This window comes from Vicia villosa, linkage group LG3 (genome assembly GCF_029867415.1).
Source record: "Vicia villosa cultivar HV-30 ecotype Madison, WI linkage group LG3, Vvil1.0, whole genome shotgun sequence".
Taxonomy (NCBI): domain Eukaryota; kingdom Viridiplantae; phylum Streptophyta; class Magnoliopsida; order Fabales; family Fabaceae; genus Vicia; species Vicia villosa.
The window spans coordinates 169,674,142-169,695,339 of NC_081182.1; the positions used below are offsets into that span (position 1 = coordinate 169,674,142).

The 21,198-nt window shown below is 34.2% G+C and overlaps 2 protein-coding genes across 3 annotated transcripts; both read right to left on the minus strand.

The window, feature by feature from the left end:
• Positions 1-84: 84 nt before the first annotated feature.
• Positions 85-2,975, minus strand: LOC131662580 (vesicle transport v-SNARE 11-like). 2 transcript variants are annotated; one of them, XM_058932393.1, is made up of 6 exons: positions 2,825-2,975; positions 2,549-2,666; positions 1,528-1,586; positions 1,260-1,448; positions 524-694; positions 85-339 (listed from the first exon to the last, which is right to left on the minus strand). In XM_058932393.1, exons 2-6 carry the CDS (start codon positions 2,640-2,642, stop codon positions 187-189), a joined length of 666 nt encoding a protein of 221 aa, XP_058788376.1. In that variant the 5' UTR covers positions 2,643-2,666; positions 2,825-2,975; the 3' UTR covers positions 85-186. The 2 variants fall into 2 exon arrangements, with proteins under 2 accessions (XP_058788376.1, XP_058788377.1); XM_058932394.1 differs by lacking the exon at positions 2,825-2,975 and having other exon boundaries at positions 1,532-1,586; positions 2,549-2,631.
• Positions 2,976-4,030: 1,055 nt separating this feature from the next.
• Positions 4,031-5,212, minus strand: LOC131656905 (uncharacterized). Its single transcript, XM_058926464.1, has one exon. It carries the CDS (start codon positions 5,210-5,212, stop codon positions 4,031-4,033), a length of 1,182 nt encoding a protein of 393 aa, XP_058782447.1.
• Positions 5,213-21,198: the final 15,986 nt, after the last annotated feature.

Here is a 21,198-nt window from a genome sequence, read left to right on the forward strand (position 1 = left end):
CCAATTTTTTTTTTTGGCATACAGCCGATTTTTCAGCTGTTCTTTACAAATCTAGTTCAAAGTACCATAAAATTAATTGAGCAATGAAGCATAAAAAACTATAACTTTTTTGAAACACTGTCACATTGATGAGCAGCAAACACTTAAAATCTGAGATACACCTATATAGCAATCAAAGTTAGCAGGCTAATGTGTAAGCTTAAAATATAGAATTAATATGATTGCAAGGACCAGAGCTGCCATCAAGGAGCCGACGATCCATTTGTTCCTGCTCATCCTTTTTGACATGGCAGCCAAAATCTTCTTGCTCTTGCTAATGTTATCATCCACTCCATGGAGCTGGATGAGGAAAAAAATCAGCTCATTTGGAAATGCACAGGGAAAACAGTTTTAAATAGTGAAGTGCCTTTATATAGGTGCATCTACCTCTTGACCTTGAGAATCAAAAGCTAAATCATTTGGATAAAAAGGGGGCCAATATATTACAAAATGGAAATCCAGGCGGTAGAATGCTAGAACTTACTGATGTATGGGCATGGAGTAGAGATTGCCGTTGTTGATGCAAATCTTGGAGAATAGAGACACCGAGCTCCTCTGTCTCCAGCAATGTTTTTCTGCTGTTTGTTATTCTATCAGTGGATTGATTTAATCTCTCAGTAGTCATTAAAAGTCTTCCTTTTTGATCATTTGATACCTGTTCTAGCATTCATAAGTAGCAATGAGAATACGTAGAGAAGAGAGGCTAAAAGGTTGCTGTACATGAAAAGCATGTATTGAGATACACAAGTGAAATTCGAATGTCAAAAGAATTCAATGTTGAGTTTAAAACATCTAAACCAGGCAATGTCTTCCACTCCTAGCCCTTGAAAGAACATAAAAGACTTCGGTCCATTTATGAATGCACCATACTCGCTCGGAGGATAATGTTTGACGACACATGACTTCCACTAAGAAAAGGCCTTTTTTTACTAGCTGTTATTTATGTTAATATTTTTCTCCTTTACAAGGTTTGAGCTTCTGTCCTTTAACTCTTTTAACTTAACCCTTAGTCCAAATCAGTTGAGCTACCCAACCCCACTAAGAAAAATGCCTTTAGCACTATAATTTACCACTATCCTGTTCTCAGAGCTCCCACTAGCATCTTCATCTTCTTACATGCGTAGTAGTAGTAGTAGTAGTAGTAGTAATCTAAACTAACAGTTCAAAAAGACTAAGATTGACAGCTATTAATACCGAGGAAGGATGGATAAGAGATATACCGATAGTGAATCAACCCTTCCTAACTCTAACAACTCTTCTCGAGAAGCCGTATTGACATTAGTTGATGAGATTCTTTTAACTTCATTTTTCAAATTGTTCAAATCAGTTTTATATTCCCTTAATTTGGCAAGAAGGGTTGCCTTCGTACTTGGCTGCAAGCTCCTAGCCTCAAGGTCCATTTTCCGAATCTGAAAATTTTCAAACAGGAATTATTAGAGTCAAATATCAGGTATAGGGAGTAGGACAAGGAGAGAGGTTCAATTATACCAACGTATCAGCATCCTCCAATCCAGATTTTATTTCAGAAAGTTTCTGCTTCTTCTGTTCTACAGCACAAAATGGTAACTGGCAAATCATTAGTAAGAAAAATATAATTCTTTACTTGAATGGAAAAGGGGAACAATAAAACTAGCAACCTTAACAATTTAGGTTAAGCCTCTTCAATGAAAACAATTCAATATAAATAAATCATCACAAGAAAATGCTCTTCAATTAGCATTTCACCCAGAACAAGCCTTAGATGTGTGTTCATATTTCACATAAAATACTCTTAATTTCATCAGTAGAAACTAGTAAAATAGAAATTTTAAGATCAAATAAAATATCACATCCACTAATTGCAATATGCCAGACAACAGCTTAAAAAATGAAGCAGCGAGTGGCGATAGAAGGTAAAAGTTTCACATGCCCTGCATTCCCAAGCGTGAGATCTCAATCAAGCAAGTTCACGGACATAATTTTAGCAAAGAACACTGTTGATCGAAGGACTATGTAACCTGGTTTATCTGTGAGAAACTAAAAGTTGATTTCTTTTTCTTCTTTTCTAAGTAACAGGTTCTATAGTTAATTGTAAGGAATGGAGAAGAGACTTCACTCTTTAAAAAGAAACACCCATGAAGAACAATTGAGGGTAAACTTCAATGTCATAACAACATCTTCAGGAACTAACAAACCAAAATTACAACTATCCTTTCTAGGAAAACATTCAATGAACCAATTTTGCAATAGAGTTGACTCTACACAACCTAGCAAACGGCTTGAAAACTGTTTAAGAGGTTAAGCAGTTATTTCGTTTCAAAACATGTTTTCCGTTTTCAACAACAACAACAACCAAGCTTTATCCCAATAACTCTACAATCAACTACATGGATCAACTCCCGCCATAATGTTCTATTCAAGACCATACTTGTATCCAAATCATTAATCTTAAGATTTTTCTTAATAATTTCTCCTTTCACAATCACCATAATCTCAAAATCATTAACATCAAACAAAGAGAATCCATTACCTCCATCAAGACCAGAAGCTGTAGTGCACTGCCGCGAAAGATTTGCGGATAACTCACAGAACTGACGCTCGTACCCATCAAATACCTCGCTCATCGTTACCGATTTCTCTTCACCCACCTTTTCAATTTCAAATTCAACGAATCAGATTGAATACAATAACGAACAATCTCAATTACTGTATAATTCAATTGTATATATAATTGCAGAAATTGAATGTCGGAAAATAACTATTAAAGAAGATGTATGCGTAAAGATGAAATGTTGAGAGGGTATACCGGAGATCGATCGGAGGGATCGCCGGAGATTGATCGGCGGAGAGGTGGTGGTGAACACAAACGGAGCTGGCCCAAATGTTTTCCAAGGAATCGAAGAAAAACGACATTTGGTTGGAATCCAACAAACTTTGGCAGTTAATTACGAATGTGCCCTGGAATTATCGGGTTTACATTTGTGACCTTTACATAAAAGTTAATTGCAGAAATACCCCTCATAAGAAAAAACACTTGTTTGAAAATAACCAACCATTAATAACTAAACCTGTTAATAACCATTCAATTATATCGGATATTTAAAAGTGATTTGGATTTGGTTATAAATTTGGACATCACATCCGGATATTTTGCACACCCGTAAGAGCACTCACATCCATACTACTCATGTTGGTGGTATAAGTGGGTCCCATCTAATATAATATACTACTTCACACTTCTCAATTATTTAAACCATCTATCTATATTTTCTAAATATCCATACTACTCACCTAAAACTCTAATATGGGTCCCACAAAATTTACATTATATTTCAAATTTATATTTTATATTAAATAATAATAAATTAAAAGAATATGAAAATATATTAAGTAACATACTACATGACACATAAGTTATACCAAAATACAAAAAAAAAGTCATAAATGTTAAAATAAACTATTACCATAAAAAATAATAAACGTTTAAAATAACTTCTAATCCTGATTATTCTCATGTCCAAAACGTTCCCATATGTGTTCTATCAAGTCCTGTTGAAGGTGTCCATGAACATTTTTCCAAGATGGGAAGGATTGGAAGGATCCATGTGAAGAGAAGTTTGATATTGAATGAAAAGGGAGAAGTTGTGAATGATTTTTTTAAGGGCATGAAGTTAGGAATGCTTTTGAAGTTTGTTATGCATATAATATTTATAGGGATATGGATAACGGCTAGTTTAACTAAAATTGAGTTTGAATAACGGCTAGTTTGACTAAATTTGAGTTTGAATAACGGCTAGTTTGACTAAAAATGAGTTTGAATAACGGCTAGTTTGACTAAAATTGAGTTTCAATAACGGCTAGTTTGAATAACGGCTAGTTTGAACAACGACTAGTCTTCATAAACTAAATTTATATATAGATATTAAATCCAACATACATAATAATTAAATCCAACATAGATAATAATTAAATCCAACATACATAATAATTAAATCCAAACTACATAATAATATCAATTAATTCCATATCTATCTCTAATTACGCCGCACAAAAATTCATGATCTTGTAGTTGTCTTTGTGTCATATTTGTTGTATCTTTCGTGAGTATTTGCAAATCATTAATCTTTGCCGCGTGCAACTCAACATCAATCCTTTTCCTCTCTATCTCCATTTTTTCACTCTCAATACGTGCATAATCACGTGCAAACCCCGACATTAATTCAATTTTTTTGTTTAAGTCCTCTTTCATAGCATCAAATTTAGGAGTAGGCTTTTCCACAAACTTTTCTTTTTGCTTCCTTTTGGCCGCCTTATTACCGATTGGACGATGTAACAAAGTCGGCGATGGTGGATCGTATTCGCTTGTTGGCGTTGGTGGGTTAGAAGATGTTGAATATGCTACAGAAGCCGAACTCTTTGTTCTTTTTGCAGAAGGTTCCGATGAACCTCCAAGCCATTTGGGTTCATCTCTCAATAATTTCCATGCACTTTGAAATGTGAACTTTTCATGACCGTCTTGATAATAAATATCGCATGCCGCCGAAACGATGTCACTCTCAGAGCTACCGCTTTTCTTTACAGCGACAGCTTGTTTGTAGCACCCAACAAACTTTTGTACACAAGGATTAATCTTTTTATGCCATCGACCTTTCAGTGCCATCGGATTCCTATCTGGAAAATTCTTGTGGCGGTGGTTGTTATAAGCTTCACCAATCCTCTTCCAGAAACTATCTCCTTTTTGATCAATCCCAACAATAGGATCCCTTGAAATATTGAGCCATGATTGAATGAGAAGTTCATCCTCCTTTGGTTGAAATCTTATTTTCAACATATTCGTAACCGGTGTAGTTTTGACTTCTTCATCAAGGTTGATTGTTTCCAACCCATCTTGAGCTTGAGTACAAAATTGTGGTGTTTCAGGCTCTTGATCATTTGCTTCCACATGACTATTATCCATTTGAACTCCATGAAACATAGTGGGACTATTTGATTGAGATGGAAAGTGTTGATAATAATATGGGTAATTTCTAAAGTGTGGATAATTTTGTTGATTCGGGATAAAAGTAGGATTTTGAAATTTTGAGTTATGATGTGAGTTTGGATTATTGGATGCATTTTGTTGATTTGGGATAATTGGTGGAATGCCACAATTTTGCATGAAATTGGACCAAGAATTATGGTGGTTGGGGTTCATTGTAGAAGAAGAAAAATTAAAAAAAGATGAAAGAAATGATTGATTAAATGTAAATGAAAAATTATGGTAGATTGACCAAACTACTTTTTTTTTATAGTAAATTAAAACTTGTAAAAAAAATTGAATGAGATGCAACGGTTATTTTTTTAACGGTAAGAAATTAATTTGAAATTTATAGTTCAACCAAAGCAGTTCCAAATTAATATATTAATTGAATGATACGGGTCTTATTTTGGATACGAAGCTAATAAATACCACACCTTTTGTCTTCAATTATCCTTGCTACACTGACAGCAAATGGTACAGCTAAGCAAAAGCCATTGCGGTATTTATGCTCTAAGTACCCCCTCATAAGAAAAAAAACACTTGTTTGATATTGCAGAAGGTCCCCTCATAAGAAAAAAATACTTGTTTGATAAGAAAAAACACTTGTTTGATAGACTGAAATTTAAATTGAGGAAAAGATTTTATCGATATACACTATCATTTTATTTTTAAAATGAGAAAAAAAAAAGAAGGATATGTACCGATATTGTAAAATACACTTACATTGTCCATTAATCACCATTATGCATTATGTTAAGTTATTTTAAATTAGTTGTGTGATAGGATGAATGATGAATCTCTATTGAATGATAATATAAAATTATTTTAAGTTATTAGTGCATTATTTTTAATCTCTTTTAAAATTAAATATTCGGTTATGTGATCGAATAATTTGATGGGATAGTCATATTGTCTATTAACGGATTTAATTTAAGGTTGATGGAATTGTTCAATGCGTATATTATTAACATTTGGTAAAAATGTGTATATTATTAACATTTGGTAAAATTTAAATCTGAGACTTTAAGATTGACAAACTCTCAGATTTCAAATCTATTAGAGTTTTTTAAAATAATTAATTTTTATTATAATTTATTTTAATGTCATGTTTGAATGGTTATGACGGAAACAAAATATAAAATTCTTTTAATGTATAATAATTAAATTTTAATAAAAAGAGATTTAATATTATTTTTGGTTTCTTTTCCATATCTCGGATTCATAATAATTAACTGGAAGTCCAACTTTTAAGATGCCTTATGGTGGAGAAATCGCAGAGGGAGAAATATTCCCGCACCGTCCGAAGACTATGGTCCAAGGTGATTCATGTAAATAGGAGTATTGGTCAAAGCAGGACGAAAGTAAAACTCCTAAGGGAGAAGCGAGATGTCATGAAGGCACTTACCCAAAAAATGGCCACTGAGGTTCTTGCCTAGGCGAGTTATAATCTCGTTCATGTTTGTAAGGACATTAATGTTCTTCATGGGGCCACTCTTTTCTAGCAAGTAATGCTCAATTTTTAATTAGGATCTCTCTTTACTTATATGAATGTTGGATTGTTGCTAGTTTACTTGTAGAACTTCAAAAAACAAAGGAGCACAATCATGATCACATCTTAAAACATGTTGGATCATTACGTGAGAGTCATTGCCGTCTCTTAAGGCTATTAACCATGTTAGATCCCTACATAGGATTCCTTTATACCTCTTAAGGTAATTAAACACGATGGATCCCAGCGTGGGACTCCTTTTCGTCTCTGAAGAGTATTAAACTTGTTGGATCCTTATGGGGAGTCCTCGCATCGAAAGTTAGGATATATATTATCCCTCAAGTGAAACCTAAGATGCCTCAGGGTAGGGCGTGTAACACCCCTTTTTACCCCCATAAAATAATAAGCATATAATCAGAAAATAAGCATGCATATAACTCAAAAGGGCGTCACATCGACGTTTTCAAAAACTAAAAAAAAAAGCTTTTAAAACCGACAGCATTTATCCATAAAATACAATACACCTGGTCATTTCAAATAACACCTGACATATAATCATAATTCATCCAGAATATGCATTAACAGCGGAATTAATACTCATGTGTTTCATATAAATGATACATGTCCCATACCATGATCATAATATTTGGCCTAAAGCCTCTCAACAACAAGTAACCAATTAAACATGTTCACAAGTTATAACAAAATACATAAGCAAATAGAACATGAGTTCGACATCTAAGCTACCCAGTGTTACATGACCAGAGCATTGACTCGCTACTTAATTACCAAGCAACTCGGAATAAACTCCGACTAGATCACACGCCAGCTACTAATTGTCAAACCTGCATGTCGCCAAACGAGGGCAACATTAAAACAGAAGGGTGAGAATACAAACCATTATGAAGAAAGTATAATGAGATACAATGGTTAAATCAACAATTATAGGAATGCAATACACTTGTCTAATCATAAAATTAATGCTAATCATAATTCACATATATCAAGCATACACCTAGTATAAGAGTATAATATATCAATACTATATTCTCAATTATACACATAGCCATAATTATCACATATTCCCGCATTTAACCAATTACGTATTCAAACACCACCCATTCTCAATTATCAACTAATACAAATATCGCTACAACACCAAGTGTACATAATCAATTACCAAACTCATACACATAGCATTACGACATCAATGCACATAATCAATTGTTCACTCGTACACTTATTACAACAACATAATGCACATAATCAATTATCACAATCATGCACATATCATGACAACATAATGCACATAGTCAACTATCACATAACTCTAATGTGACTCAATGAAACATGTGACACTATGCATGTGGTACCAATGTGAAATTCTAAGTTTCACCGGCCTCCGATTCATATCTCTAGAATCTAAGCCACACTTCCGATCCGGACAAGACCAAAGTCCACCAATTGTAAACATATAGTTTACGGCTTCCGATTCGCTCTAGAATCCAAGCCCGCTTGTGTTTCAAAGCAAATCCACCTGTATTTCAAGGCACACTATGATATGAATGTATGTACAATATCACAAATATATGCAATTAAGATCATCTCTACCATCTTAACTTTCCGCATATCACAATAATTCAACTCTATGAATTATCCACCAATTGTACACAACATTCACAACACACACACATCATTCACATATGAGAGGCCAATTAATCAATTACGATTCACACAATCCAATTAACACTAGTAACCATACTATCTCATGTTAATTCTCATTTTTGTCAATTATACATGAACACACACTTTCCACATCAAACAATTAATTATTAGAATTAATGCCATCCAACTACTCATAGAGAATAAATATTAGCACAACATCATGGCATATACATATATTTATTCTCAACATAAACATATTCAAGCCAAAACACAATTACGGACAAATTCTCAAAATACCGTAATTTACCGATAACCGAATAATTGATCCAAGTGCGAACATAATCCAATCAAATCGGCTCAATGCAATTAATATCACTTACTGCCAACAAAACTATTTTTATTGAAAAGAATGTCACGCTAGCTTTCTAACGCTTCAAACGGTACTCAAAACGGATTCACGGTTTAAAAGTTATGAATTTGTAAAGTTTCAACGATAATGTAAACCCCGACATCCTAAACTGACAATCTAAACATGTCAGAATTACGTAAAACAATTAAAAGTATGACTCTTAATAACTTAAAACAACCCTGGCAACTTTATTGACAATTCTAACGACTCTATTGACAACTCTATCGATAACTCTAACGAAATTGGAAATACTTTAAATGAGGGAAGTAACCCAAATATTTATTTCTAACTTAAAATTCAAAAAGAAAAATATTGTATACTAATAATAATTAATCAGTATTTATTAATGTTATTATTAAGTATTATCTAATATAGGGCCCGTTTGTTTTTGGCTTTTTTCAAAAATGATTTTTATAGTGTTGTAAAATTTTGTAAAAAGAAAATTTGCAAAGAAACTTTTTATAAAAACTTCAAATGAAAATTTTGTTTGAATAGTGATTCTTAAAATGTGATTTTAGGTATTTCATCTATTTATGAAAAAAAATTGGATATTAAAATTTCAAAAAATCACTTAATTTTGAAGCTATTTCTAATAGATTTTCATAAAAATCATTTTTGAAATACAACTTTTTGAAAAAATTACAATTTTGACTAAGTTTTGATCTTCAATAATCTATGTTTATGTTCTAGGATGTCAAACTTAATATTTCATTTTAGAAAAAACGAATATAAAAAAACATGTAATATTTTAAAAAACGGTTTTGGAAAATCTATTTTCAAAAATACAAAGAAAAAATTTATTTTTTTAAAGCTGAAACAAACAGGCCCATACATATTAGTAAACTTGAAATGATTAAACTGATTTTCTCAATTAGCTTTAAATGCCGCTACAGTACCTATATCAGTAACATGTCATTCTGACACCAATTGGAAGAGATTTACATTTATTGATTCAATTTATGTGTTTCCTATTTCAATTATTCTAAACAAAATTTATCTTTTGTTCCATGTGCATGTAGTAATAATATCATCATCATCAAAGTATCAATAAAGTCATGCACTTTCTAAAATAAAACTTCTAAATTTCTAGAAGAAAGTATATGATATCAAGTTTACCCATAAAACTAGAAATAAACAACCATACTCTTTTTCTTATAAAGCAAACATATAGTCACATTTATTTATTCATTTTCTTTTGGTCATTGAAAACTTATTAGATAATATATTATGATACAAACATGTTGCAGGTACCACAGTCACTAAAGTATCCACTAGGCTTATCAATTGTCATATTAGTCACTACATATCATTACAACATTGACATTAGCTATATCTAACATTATTAGATAATATACTAAACAATGTACCTACTAAACATGAACCGCTACAGTGCCAGTTAATTTGTTTTTCTCCTCACAGACCATAAGTATTAACATATACAATACGTACCAATTGACATACTCAGTATGTAAAACATCAAAATAGGTTCTCAATTTATCTCTCAGTTTCATCAATATATCAATTCCAAACACAATTTATCATCATATATTAAGGATTACTCATCAAAACCTAACAATGTCAAAACCATAAAAATTAGGGATTTCAACCTAAACATGTTTCTACCCATTGACCCAATCATATTAACCCATAATAATAAGGATTCTCCCCCTTACCTCTTCAATTTCTTCAAACCTAACTTTTGCTCTTCTCCTCTCTTAGTCTCCTTTCTCCCCTTTTCTCTTCTCTTAAAAAAAATCAGCAAAATGAAATGATATCTCTCACTCTCACTCAAACCCTTACTATCTTATTTCCTCTTAATGGGCTTAAGGAAATAACATCCAATTACTTCTATTTCTAATAAATAGGCCCAATTAGATATAATCTTTAATAACTCAATTAACCCATTAAACCAAATAAACACAATTATACACAAAATTAATTAATTAAATTAATTATTATATCACATAATAATTAAATAAATAATTAACACACAAAGTAACATAAAATAATATAATAAAATAAATACGGATAAAATCCTCTAATAACTCAATGTCTCATATTTCCGGTCTAATCTTAATTCCTCGGAAAATTCTCAAAACGCTAAATATTAACTCATTAATATTTCTAATACTAAAAATATTAAAATTTTTGATTAAATATCGATCCGCTATCCCGAATTAATATCGACTAAATCGTCCCAAAACGCGAAAATTTCAATAAACATCACAAATGACTAAATTAAGCAAATAATTATTAAAAACACCAAATAATATAATTACTAATATAATTACTAATAAAATTAATAAAAATATTAATAAAAATCGGGATGTTACAGGGCGATTTGACCCAGACAATAAAATCTTAACAATTGATGAAACATATCAATGGAACAAGAAGCATAATACATGGAAGCCCTTACGGGCAATTTTCAAGGTTACATAAAAATCCCCTTATGCCAATTATTATGGGCGCAATTACAAATACAATAGAAAAATAATAAAAAGAAGGGGAAGTATGCAAGTCATTGACCCTTTTCAGGATCTAGCTTTTCTTTAGGAGTGTCCCCAATGAAGGTTATCACTATGGTAGCATTCTCTACCGGCTTGTCATCGTCAAGCTTAGCTTGACTATCAGGGGAAAACGATGAAGGGGGTCAAGAAGGTTAAGAGATAGCTGAGACATCCACCAAATTTCCATCACGAACAACCTCAAGCATATCCATGAGGCTTAAGCCCAACCTAGGATGAAGAAAAGGCTGTATGATCCTTGACCCTCTCAAAGAAGATATTGGAGGTCTCTGCCAAATTGTCCTTCAACACAAATAACTTGTCCTTCAATCTTTTCTGAGTGTTAAGGGCCTTTTCCAGGGATTCCCTTATCTCATGCTCTTTGATAGTGTCCTTAGATTTGGAATTTGCCTCCTGAAGTTTTCCTGACTGGATCATCTTCTCTACTTGTAAAGCCTGAATTAGAGTATGCCCTTTTGGCTAGATATCCTTTTGTACTTTAACAACTTCGATTTTCACCCCTTATATTCCTGGGTGTGCCTCTCCTTATTAATTCGCTCCATGAGGAAAACCATTAGTAGATGGATATACTCGAGGTTAGACATCTTCAGGGAGGGATGTTTAGAGATTGCCTTGTAGTCCACCGAGAAATCTTTGGAGAAAGGAAGGTGGGAACACATGTGAACTTGGTGGAATCAAAAGTTTAATCACACCACAAAGAGTTTCCATTTGGTGGGGTCCTCTTCTGAGGAGATGTCGGCTAGGCCCCAACAGTCACTTGAGTGGCATTGCCCTTAAGGGATATTTAACCTCCTGCCTTTGCACCTTTGAGATTGAAGGCCCGGTTGAGGCCTTGTCCTCAGGTTAGCGCTTAACCCCTATGGATTATGCTTTCAAGGAAACTCTAAGAGTTGTGAAGACACGTGTAGTGATATTTTTCCCGACGAGGCACTCCCTCATCTCCTCGAACAAAATCTTGGACATTTTCTCTACAACAAAGACGAGTGGAAATAATTAGTGCAAGTTATCTCAAATACAATAAAGGGTGACATTATTTAAACTCATTTATATATATATTTCTAGAGACTCCTCGTTCCATTGGGACAGAGTAATCATAGTACGAGACTTCATAATCTTAGAACCATAAAAATAACCCACTATTTATTTCAGCCTCAAATTCAGTAAGGAAATCATAGTCATACACGTTGATCTTCGCGAGGTTGTTTGTAGAGGTGAGTGGGAACTTGGGGATATCATTAGCCACATTAGTGATTAATGAAGATCTACATTTCCACTCATTAATACAAAACTCTCCCTACAACCTTTAAAGTGGTTAGAGTGAGATTTAAACAAAGCTATCCCAGGAGGGCCGACCCGAGTTACCCAAACCTAAGGCATAGGCACCTTAGTACAACAAAAGGATAATAAGATTCAGATGGTTGGGTTAATCTTTGTTCACCGATATGATCTCGAAGGCTTTGATTAGGCTGCATCCATTAGGCATGATCTGGCAGAGAGCCACGTTAAGCATCGTGAGAACCTTCGCACAAAAGGAAGAAAATGTGAGGCGAACACAACCTCACGGATGGTAGATAGATAAATGTAAAAAGAAGAAGTAGAAGAGACATCAGAAGTGGCCATATGGGCCATCTTCTTTAGCGAGCACGCCTCCAAAATAACTTCTTCGTCATAGGAGGAAAAAATGTAAGTTGTTGACGAAAGGGGGATATATGGTAATTGATGGTGTAGGTGGATCATACTTCTCTCGTATCTTTGGGCTCGAGGTCGGAAATAGCCATGATCGTCCTGTTTCTTGAAAAAAGTGAAGGAAATGAGAAGTCAATATCACTTCCACCACTATTATCACTCTCAAAATTAAGAGAACTTTCATAGCTTCTGAACATGCGTAGTTCCATAAATCTATATTCAACTATCCCATAGGATACTTAGCATTTTTATAACAATATTTCCTTAGGGATATACACTCATCACGAGTAGAGGGTTCAACCAGGTTGCCATCCACATCTAAATCCCTAATAATCACCATAAATAAAAAGGAAAATAACGAGGGAGTACCTACGAAGAACTTAAACTTGAGCTCGTGAAGAGGGAGAAATTACACAATGTAGGAGAAGCGATTTATAAACTCTAGACAAGAAAGTTCATGAAAAAAAAGGAAAAAGGTGGTTCTCATATCTTAAATAGGGTGTGAAAATAAGGGTTGTCAAATGTCTCTAGGTTTCAAATCATATGAGAAAGGTTTCGTACATTCCAACACGTGCCAAAGGGAAAAGGCCAATTGGGTGTCTGAAGGGTAAGTCATTATTACTGGCATTAAATGCCTCGCATGTTTTCCTTATAGCAGACACTTAGAAACTTTCCAGCTGACAGGTATCGCACAGACATACACCTGTAAGGGCGCTTGAGGGACTCAACTAAGTATTGCATAAGGAAATAACTAAGTCTCGCCTCAGTTACTCAACTAAGTCTCGCATGGGGGCTCAACAAGTATCACCTTAGTGACTTAACCAAGTCTCACCCGAAGGAACATTTAATACTTGGGGGGAAAGAGCAAAGCCTTTTCAAGGCTCATTACGAAGGTCCAAAGATGAGTCAGGAGATAAAACAATTCAGCTTCTATGAGCCCTCGGGCTTGTGGAACTGTGTAATCATATAATTTAGAGAGACCTTGGGGCGAGGCGAGGAAAACACTCTTGGCCTTTTAACCTTCTCGAATCTCCTTTGTATTAGTTCGAGTGCCCCTTGTCCAAATGTGTCGCTTGAGTCTCCAAATTTCTTGTTTATAACACATGATCGTGTGTAGAGCATATACTTAGTCAACAGATGTTTCATAGGAAGTTGTGAGACTTAACCACGCCTCTTGGATTTCGGGGAATTAACCACCCATGCATAAGAGTTGTTGATAAATTATAGGGGACTTGATTCAAACCCCATTGATATAAATACATTATTATCATCATAGTGAAATGGATTAACCAATAACACCAACGCTTACTCCTATACAACGATTTCTCACCTCATGTGAGCTAGCTCTTCATACCATAACTATCTTAAATCCTTTAACAACCCTTGTCTACCAGGGGTTATCGTGCATATTGTACTTTTATCCAGTACACAAGATGCTCAACATAAATGGGTGATAGCCGATTAAGGAGAAACTAGCAATTGATTTAAGACGCCGATCACAAACTTGTTGAAATGAAGGCGATAAACGTTTAAGGAAAATAAACATTCGTGAAATGTGATAGCACACCGACAGTTTGGAAGACATATCATCTTCATCTTTTTGCTTCCTCTTCTTCTTTTCTTGTATTATTTTTTTGTTTCTATTTGTGTATTTATATCGTCATCATTATCACCAAAATGGCACTCAAGAGAATTTGTATTGTCGCTAGATCTTTTGCTCAAGATTATGTTTCCGAATAATTCTCATCTCAAGATCAAGAAACCATCATCAACGAGTACTTTTCCAGCCGTCAACTTATCTCATCTCACTATATTGAGGAAATCTTCTTTGGGAAGTTTATATTCTTCAACTTCTTCGAGGAATATAAGGAGTTTTGCTGCAACAAGTCACGAGAAATGTTTTTGAAGCTGGTAAAAATAATTTACACAAGTCTCAGCTACAAGAAGGGGTTAATCACAACTAAGGTATGTAAGACTCAAATTTCTCTTTCTATTGAGGAATTTGTTACTAATTTTGATTTATCATACACTAACTCTCTCTACACTTCTAAGGCCCCTAATGTTGTGTATGATTTTGATTTTCTCTCTTCTTTTCAATCACATTTAATTTATCCATCAACAAATCATATATTTCCTATCACTGTGGGATTTATGACTACGAATATTCCTCTCATTCACTGTATGACTACTTGGTTCTAATCCTAGGAAGTTTAACCTCACATAGGTATCGAAAGCCGATGTGGTAATCACATGGTTACTAGTTAGCAACATGAAAACAAACTAGGCTAGTGGGGTAATCCAACATGTGCAAGAAAGCTGAAGAAAATGAATGGTTACCATATGACAACTTGATTACGAAAATTATTATACATGTTGAATCCAATTTAGAAATTGAGAGTTACACCAAAATAAGGAAACATTGTTTGAGCCAGGTGGAGATCAAGGACTAAAATAGAGTTTTGGTATATAATGGCAGTAAAACGTCAAAAACAACTTCTCAACATCAACAATCGACAACTCAACAACAAGTATCTCAACAAGTAAGAACTTCAAACACTGGTGAATTCGATTATGATATTCCTCAAACACCTTCTACTGTAGTTCTTCTCATAACTATCACAACCAATCAAAAGAAGACAATGTGACTATTAACCAAATGACTGTCCAAGTATCGTTTTTGGAACGCAACCTAGCTGACTCTGGAGTACCTATTCCCTTGGGAGTTTTGGTGATGATAATGATGGAGACATTTATTTTCTCTAGTTTGTTATTTGCTTTAGTTGTTAGCGTGCTTTGATTTTGCTTCCTTTATGTAACTCTCTTTTTTCCAAAATATATTAATGATGTTTGGTTTATCTTAATCTGCTTATGATGTGTTCTATGTGATGTTTATTTTTATCTATTTATAACCTTTTCAATAATAACAAAGGGCAAGAAGTATACCCTAAAGAGGAGTAAAATATACTCTATTTATCTGTGAGAGGGATTTAACTACTTCATTCTTTTTACCTATCTCTTTATGTTTTATCACCTCCTTAAGAGATGCATTGCCAGCATAAAAAGGAGGAGATATGGTTATATAAGTTGTGTAGGTAATGTCGTCAAATGTTTTGATAATGACAACTCTTCCAATGTTTCTTAACGATGACATCTAAAAAAAGAAAGATTAAATCACAAGTCTCGTCAGTTAAATGTTTCAAGTTCTAGTAGTTAAATGTTTCAAGTTCTAGTTGAAAGTGCTACACAATGTTGAATTGACCAAAAGAACTTGAAGTTATGAAGTTGTGATCTTAAAGTTGTGAACTTGAAAATGTGAAAGCTCGCATGTTCCTACATTTAGCGTTTTATCTTATTTTTAATAATTTAAATATATATATGAAACAAGAGTATGCCTTGAGGTACTAAGGTGATGTACACAACAAAAAAGTAATTCAAACTTCTCATCTTTTTTATTAAACTTCCTAAAACCAATATGAACAAGTGATTAAACATTTAGGAAGCTTATTTAATCAATTAAGGAGGTAAAATATCTTGGCTAATCGATTAAAAATTTCTTCTAATTGAAAAAGTGTAACGCCTCTTAATCGATTAAGAATGCTAGTAATTGATTAAGTGACGTCAAAATTCAAAGTTTCATTTTTTGTGCTTAAGTTAATCAATTAAGGCATGTTCTTAGTCATATGAGAGTTATGTTGTACTAGTGATGTGTTGTAATTGATTATTCAAGGGCGTAGTTCTCTTGTGATCTTTTGTAATAGACTTGAAGGTTTCAAGCTAAACTTGTTAAAAGCTTGGTATAAACTTATTGAGCTGAACCTATGTAAAAACTCTAGTTATTTGTGAAAGATTATTAAGCCGAGTCTTTGTGAAAACTCTAGTTACTTGTGAAATCTTATTAAGTCGAGTCTCTATGAAAATTCTAGGTCGTTTGTGAAAGATTTTTGGGTTTATCATGTGCAAAAGTTCAAGTTGTTTTTTAAGTTATTTGGGTTGATCCTATATAAAATGTCTAGCTTGTTTTAGTGGAAATCTTAAGGAAAAACTCTTGAGGACTAGTGTAGGCCACGTACGTGATTTAGGCTAAACTAGGATAATCTTTAGTATGATCTTTATATCCATATCTCTTTAATTTCTATTATTTATTTTTATTACACCGCCTATCTCTCGGTCTCTTCCCATTTCAATTATTTTGCTATTTTATTTATTTTTATTTCTCTTTTCTAACATAATATGTTTTTAAAGTTAAACATTTTATAAAACCAATTTTAAAATTCAAATATCTCAATTCAACCCCTATTATGTTTGGAGTCACTTCGTCAACAAAACACTTGATCCACCAACTATCTAACTCTTAAATAACACAAATGATATTTGAATAATAAGGGGCGAGATCGTGCGATCAAGCTTGTCCACCCATTATGAGTTGTATCTCATAGGAGAACGTGTCAAGTCACATTTTAAGCAAGTTCAATAAAACTCTCTTAATAGATAATTGAAGTATTCGTTGGCCTCATAGATTGATTCCACCTCCTACATTAGATGGCTCACCTCAATCATTCACCAGAGTCAAAATCTAGAGACATGTAGCCAAATTCGTAAGCATTAAAATCACATCTATAAGTACTCAACTAAGTATATTCATTCACTTTTTGCAAATTAAACTTTAAACTTTTTTGTGCTCAACACAAACAATGTGGTATCTATTTTAGTTGTTCTGCAAATACAAAATACTTAAAATTATTGGTTTTGTATTTGATTTTACAATAAAAAAACTATAAAATAAAATAAATAAAAAAGACAAACTTATTTGCGGATCAGTGAATGTATTTTATAGAAAAGTCCAAAATTTTACGATTTTTTTTAAATCTAAAAAAATGTATGTATAACCGTTTTACTCAATTTTATTAAAAAGGTAATAACATCATCTCACAATTTGCATTCCAAATGTGGAGATGATCGGTATAATGTTGCCTACATGGTAAAACCCCCCAAATCATGAGCATTAATTAGTTCAATACGCATATTTGTTTTTATCTAGTTAAAAAAACGGTATGTTCGTTTACTTGCACAAAATAAGACGAAAACTACACATACATCAAATGTGAAAACAAGAAAGTCGGTGTCGTAAATGCCCTCCACTCTCACTGTCTAATACACCACAACACCCATATGCTCCCTCCTCTGTGCTTTGGTTTGTTTCATTCACTTCTCTCAATCCTCCATTACTATGAACCTCATCATCATCACCAACCCTAACCCTAAATCAAATCTCTAACAACACTCACACTCACTCACACAAACACATTATGGGGCAAAAAAATCACTTAATTCAAAAGAGAACAACCAGCGTCAGAGGCTTACCAACGCCCACAACAACAACCCCAACCTCCTCCTCACGTAACCGAGATCTTCCACGTGGCCGTCAGATCCATAAAACATTCAACGACATCAAGATCACAATCCTCTGCGGGTTCGTCACCATTCTCGTCCTACGTGGCACCATCGGTGTTAATCTCGGAACGACACAAAATGACGCTATGAATCAGCATGTTATCAAGGAAACAAACCGGATCCTCGCGGAGATCAAGAATACTTCCGAGTCAGTTTTTCTTGAAATGACAGTTTCCAAAACATGCACAGTTGTTAGAACACGTGATACACACCACCATGACACGTCTTAGATAAAACGTTTAAGAATGATCCTTGTTGGTCTTCAAGGATAAAACATGTCTTGAGATATGTCCTGATTTCATGTTCGACATTATCCTCCTAGCTTGAAAAGATTAGTTCTTGAACGACTTTCCCTAAGTTTAAAAGCAGAAGTACACTGTCTTTGCTGATCTCAATACCCCCTTCAGATTCTGCAGAGAAAAATAAATTCTCCCAGACTCCCTATAATCTCTCAGAGTCCATCTTGAGAAACGTGAGATCAGATAATTAAACCAACCATCTTCATATAGTTCAACCATCTATGCCTTGTCAAGCATACTGAAATGTCACGACATGTTATCTGACATTTCCACCCCACAATTGCATTACTGCATCTCCAGTCCATGAAAAGGTCCAATACTTCCCCTATTATGGACAATAATGCTTCAGTTGAAGATGAACCTTGAAGCACAGGATGAAGAATCCTAAGGGAATTCATCTTCCCATAGAGTAGGGTAACCATTATTACATACTCCTGGTTGGACATACCAGCTGAGTATGACTTCATATTGTAAAATCAGTCCTGACTTTTACAGATCCAGAACCAACAGGTCCTTGAGAGAGATATCAAGTACCCTGAGTTATCCACATAACAGGAACACTTCTGGTTCGTGCCCCTATACCTCCACACATGTTGTCATGACTCTTTTGGTGGCTAAGATGTTATGCAACCATAGTCTGAACCCAACCTCCAACCATTTCTTAGTGTGCTTAAAAGCTTTACTAAGATTCAGACTCTCTAACAGTAACAAAAGGAATACCCTTTAAACAACATGCTGATCAAATCAACCTTTTACAATCACTAGTAGTTGTTGATACTAGTGAAGTCTTCAAAGCATCATAGTAGTAATGCATTGCCTGAGCATATCACTCAAAACAAAATTAGAATCTTCTTATTCTACCCCATATATAGAACTGCCACTTCTGAACGTGGCGTTTGAATATTAAGATTCATGGTCCCAAGTCTCTTCCCCAGACTATCATCAATAATGATGTTACAACATCATTTGAGACATCAACAACTTTACCACAGAACCTATCAGCTTTGGTTCTGGAGTCACCATCCAAGGGACTTATCTCCATTGAGGTCCAAACAGACTCCCCAATTACATAAAAGGATCTCAAGAGATCTCATCTTCAGAGTAACCACACAATAGAATACCATAGAGAGAAATAAACTTTCCACCATTTTCTGAAATAATGTTCAGAATTCAAATTTGTGTACATACGTCAGACAAACACTTAACTCCCGTCAAAGTATTTGTAGTCAGTTCTTATGCAAAACCCCAAATAAATACTCAGATCCCGTGAAAGTATTTATTATCAGTCAGATAAGACTACCTTTTCACACTAGGTAGGACAATTTATCTAACAACCTTCTTCTTCACATGTGTGGTACTTGATGACTTTTAGAAACCTTTTAGAAAGACCTTTTTAGAAACCATAATAAATGGCTCTAATCATTCTTCAACAGTCTGCAAGACAAGCTTCTTGAAAAATACATCAACCACATACTAAAGTGCCTTTTTGGGAGGACTTGAGAAATAAAGCTTAAGTCTCGTTGGCAACTTTGGTTGAAAACAGTCTTGCACATATCCTATCACCATAGGATACACCTGCTGAGGAGATCAAACCCAAATTCTTTTCCAATAAAATGCCTTACTTGGAACAACCAGGGTTGCATCAAATACCATGCAGCAGAATACACAGACACAACCTCCTCAACAGCCTTCAGGCATAATATAGGTTTGAAAATAAATCAAACCATACAGTAGCTTATCACCAAAGCTACACGCTTGAAAAACAACAGACATGTCCAATTTTCACCCTGTCATGAATAGTCCATCCTCCACTTTTAGGGACCATTCAAACAATAATATGAACTTCTCCAAGTTCAAAAAACATTTTAGTAGGTACCACCTACCTTAACCATAATCAGAAAGTATCTTCCCTAGGATCTCACCCTGAAAATATAACAGGATGCCCGCTCTGATAACAATTGAAATTCTGGTATGACAGAACTCAGATGTCCTATAGGATGTCGAGACATCTGATCTGACAGAAAACATGGCAAGGCGTATAACAGATAAAATAGGTACTAAGAAGATAAACAACACACATGATTTGTTAACCCAGTTCGATCTAACTACCTACTTTGGGGGCTACCAAGCCAGGAATAAGATTCCATTATCAGTAGTACTATTTTATGTAAACAATCTCTGGTTTACAGATAAACAACATCTGGTTTACCTAGTCACTACCCAATGCAACCTTTATCTTAAAACTTTATCTAAGACAGGAGAACCTCTGCTCACTCCCTGGTGATACCTAACTGTTACAACCCTACAACAACTATTTAAACAACAACAAGAAGACACACTTCCTCGACCTAACCAGGACCTAAAGCAAACTCCAGTGTTTATAACTTTACTCCTAATCAAGATCAATAACTTGGAGTTGCTTCAAATCTTCCTACAAGAACAATACTCAACTCATTACCTAAAGGTTTCTGAGTAAGAACAGAGTGACCATCTCATAGCCTGTGTGGTTCACTTTACTAACTCTCCTAGAGAGTGGCCCTAAGACTCAGCCCTAATGATTACATCTTAATGAATTTGGCTGGCTCCCTAAACCTAGGTTACAAAGCTTCTATTTATAACTTATACCCAACTGG